Here is a 3,987-nt window from a genome sequence, read left to right on the forward strand (position 1 = left end):
CTAAGGAACAGTTTAGTAGACTATGTGTGAGATACTAAGGAACAGTTTAGTAGACTAGAAGGTGTGAGATACTAAGGAACAGTTTAGTAGACTATGTGTGAGATACTAAGGAACAGTTTAGTAGACTATGTGTGAGATACTAAGGAACAGTTTAGTAGACTATGTGTGAGATACTAAGGAACAGTTTAGTAGACTATGTGTGAGATACTAAGGAACAGTTTAGTAGACTATGTGTGAGATACTAAGGAACAGTTTAGTAGACTATGTGTGAGATACTAAGGAACAGTTTAGTAGACTATGTGTGAGATACTAAGGAACAGTTTAGTAGACTATGTGTGAGATACTAAGGAACAGTTTAGTAGACTATGTGTGAGATACTAAGGAACAGTTTAGTAGACTATGTGTGAGACACTAAGGAACAGTTTAGTAGACTATGTGATGTGAGACACTAAGGAACAGTTTAGTAGACTATGTGTGAGACACTAAGGAACAGTTTAGTAGACTATGTGATGTGAGACACTAAGGAACAGTTTAGTAGACTATGTGTGAGACACTAAGGAACAGTTTAGTAGACTATGTGTGAGATACTAAGGAACAGTTTAGTAGACTATGTGTGAGATACTAAGGAACAGTTTAGTAGACTATGTGTGAGATACTAAGGAACAGTTTAGTAGACTATGTGTGAGACACTAAGGAACAGTTTAGTAGACTATGTGATGTGAGACACTAAGGAACAGTTTAGTAGACTAGAAGGTGTGAGATACTAAGGAACAGTTTAGTAGACTATGTGTGAGATACTAAGGAACAGTTTAGTAGACTAGACGATGTGCCATGCTGTTACAGGTAAAATGAAGAAAATCTGCAGAGTGAGAAGCCATGAGAAAAACTCTCTCTCTTCCACTTGTGTAACAACACTACAAACAGGTGCAACTTTATTAGCACTCTGATATTACAAAAATATTGTTATGTACGATTTTAATACAATGTTCTAGAGTAATGACAATGTTGCTACGTATGTTTAATAACAAAGTTATGTAGTGGTACACATTGATCTACATCGTATTTATTCCCGATGGAGTAGAATATTATTGAAACCTGTGAGCAGAATGGGTTGTAATAATGTATACCAACACATTAACTTTGTACCCCGTCGTTTGAGAGTTGGGGAACTCAGAATGTGAAAGAAAATGAAAAGAAAATAAGCACTACAGCTTTAAATGAGAAGCGTTTGTAACAGTCGCTGTAGCTGTGCCAAGACCGAGATCTGCCTGCCATCGAATCCGCAACGACCTGCAGGTTTCAGTATCGCCTCCGTGGTGTTGACTACACCACTGCGGAAACTATTAATTCATCCTACTTAATCGGACAGCACGGACATAAGATACATTTTAGTCACCGGGCACAAATAACCTCAAGTCTATTATTATTTTTGTTATTCCGACCTAATCGTATTGCTCGTGATAGTTAAATGTTCCAACTTTACGCATGGAGAATAGCCTAGCGAATATCAGGTGAGGCGCGTGTAGAGGACTACACCTGAACGGATGGAATTGTATTTCCTGAATACTAATGCTGTTATTCTCCATCCATCCACAGCAAGACACTTGTTGATTTGAATAGACTTCATCACAGCAGACTGCTGCTTGGGAATACGATTTTGCTTTTGTGGGAGACCTGCCGCTACAGATTTATCGGAGCCCTTCGGGAGGGTGTCATTAGTTTTACCCGGGCTGTGTGGAACAGAGGCGGCTACAGATGGCGATGATCCTCGGCTTTTAACAGCCTGACAGAAAGCAGCATCATTCCCGCATCCCTATCTGCTACCAGGGAGGAGGCATGGGCAACCAGGTGGATAAAATGAAACAGTCACAACAAAGTTACGCAGAAGTTCCCACAGTGGACCCCAACGGGCTGGACACTGAGGAGGGTCCTCGGATCGGAGTGTCATATATTTTCTCAACAGATGACGAGGAACAGGAGGGTGAAAACCGTAACATAGATGGAGCGGATAAGGAGCACCACACTGGTACGGAACATAAACACTGCGACAAGAGCAACGAGGTGGATTGCGCCGTTTACCACCGGGGGGATTGTATTTACGAGAAGAGCGTCAAGACCGCGGGCATGGAAACCTACTCCCCCGAGATCCTACTAAACAAATGCAGGGCAGGTGACCTGGTGGAGTTTGTAATCACGGGACAGTACCCTCACTGGGCGGTGTATGTCGGTGACTTCCAGGTGGTGCACCTGCACAGAGCAGAGATAAAGAACAGCTTCCTGACAGAGGCCAGCCAGGGAAGGAGATGTAGGATAGTCAACGAGCTGTATAAATTCAAAGCCCTCAGCGCCGAGATGGTGGTTCAGAACGCTATGGAACAGGTAGGAGCTAAAGACAGAGAGTTGAGCTGGAGAAATTCAGAGTGCTTTGCCGCTTGGTGCAGGTTTGGCAAACGGGAGTTCAAAATGGGCGGGGAGATCCGGATAGGAAAACAGCCATACAGGTTAAAGATCCTGATGTCAGATAAACAGTCTCGCATGCTGGAGTTCCAGTGTTTAGAGGACTTGATCATGGAGAAGAGGAGAAACGACCAAGTGGGAAGGACATCAGTGGTCCAGGAGCTGGCCAATCATTTGAACAGTGTGGAAGAGATCAAAAGGAATCCACTCAGTGATCCAATAACAGCACAGACCGCACAGTGATCTAATGGATTTATACACCTGCTATAAAGATCGCGATGGCTCTTGCCTATCCAATCACAGACCCCTATCTAAGTGGATTTACAAACACACATTTCATTCTACATTTTGATGAATATAATCTAAATGGCTTGTTCATGTCTAGTTGTTATTTGATTGATGGAAGAACAATAGTTTTAAAGGTTATTGATTTGTTCTCTGCCTATTGATGTTTCATAATGATTGATATGATAATATATTGTTCATGTTTTCGTGTCTCCCCCAGGTAACCATCATACCTGTAGCCCTAAGGTTATCTCATTCTCATGAAAACATGTTGCAGAGCATGGGTTGATCAAACGTCGCTTATTGTACCGTACCAATAATTTAAGTCAAGTAAATTATCATTACATCTTTGCAGTCAAACTGTCTTTTATTCCCTGCTGTCTACAGCTGCATTGTTGTTCCTCAGGCACCATATCCCTACATAGTAGATGACTTTGAACAGGGCCCATAGGGGTAGGGTGTAGGGAACAGAGTGGAAGGGACTGAGTACCAACCCCTATCTATGCCTTCATAGTCTTTTCATCATTTATAAACACTTATTTTCCACCTGCTTTACAGTCAGCCTCATACCAGAGTACTAGCCTGTTTCTACCTGCTTTACAGTCAGCCTCATACCAGAGTACTAGCCTGTTTCCACCTGCTTTACAGTCAGCCTCATACCAGAGTACTAGCCTGTTTCCACCTGTTTACAGTCAGCCTCATACCAGAGTACTAGCCTGTTTCTACCTGTTTACAGTCAGCCCCATACCAGAGTACTAGCCTGTTTCCACCTGTTTACAGTCAGCCTCATACCAGAGTACTAGCCTGTTTCCACCTGCTTTACAGTCAGCCTCATACCAGAGTACTAGCCTGTTTCTACCTGTTTACAGTCAGCCTCATACCAGAGTACTAGCCTGTTTCCACCTGTTTACAGTCAGCCTCATACCAGAGTACTAGCCTGTTTCCACCTGTTTACAGTCAGCCTCATACCAGAGTACTAGCCTGTTTCCACCTGTTTACAGTCAGCCTCATACCAGAGTACTAGCCTGTTTCCACCTGCTTTACAGTCAGCCTCATACCAGAGTACTAGCCTGTTTCCACCTGTTTACAGTCAGCTTCATACCAGAGTACTAGCCTGTTTCCACCTGTTTACAGTCAGCCTCATACCAGAGTACTAGCCTGTTTCCACCTGCTTTACATACAGTCAGCCTCATACCAGAGTACTAGCCTGTTTCCACCTGCTTTACAGTCAGCCTCATACCAGAG

At 43.1% G+C, this 3,987-nt stretch overlaps 1 protein-coding gene across 1 annotated transcript; it reads left to right on the forward strand.

Annotated features, from left to right (window-relative positions):
- The first annotated feature begins 760 nt into the window (after nt 1-760).
- lratd2a (LRAT domain containing 2a) lies at nt 761-3,102 on the forward strand. The gene has a single exon (XM_021559728.3). The coding sequence runs from the start codon at nt 1,837-1,839 to the stop codon at nt 2,698-2,700; it is 864 nt and encodes a 287-aa protein (XP_021415403.3). The 5' UTR covers nt 761-1,836; the 3' UTR covers nt 2,701-3,102.
- Nucleotides 3,103-3,987: the final 885 nt, after the last annotated feature.

Source organism: Oncorhynchus mykiss, chromosome 30 (genome assembly GCF_057628025.1).
Source record: "Oncorhynchus mykiss isolate SJ-2025 chromosome 30, ASM5762802v1, whole genome shotgun sequence".
NCBI lineage: Eukaryota > Metazoa > Chordata > Actinopteri > Salmoniformes > Salmonidae > Oncorhynchus > Oncorhynchus mykiss.

Bases quoted from the DNA above. Each gene is read 5' to 3' on its own strand.
- lratd2a (XM_021559728.3), top strand. From the start codon at position 1,837: ATGGGCAACCAGGTGGATAAAATGAAACAGTCACAACAAAGTTACGCA.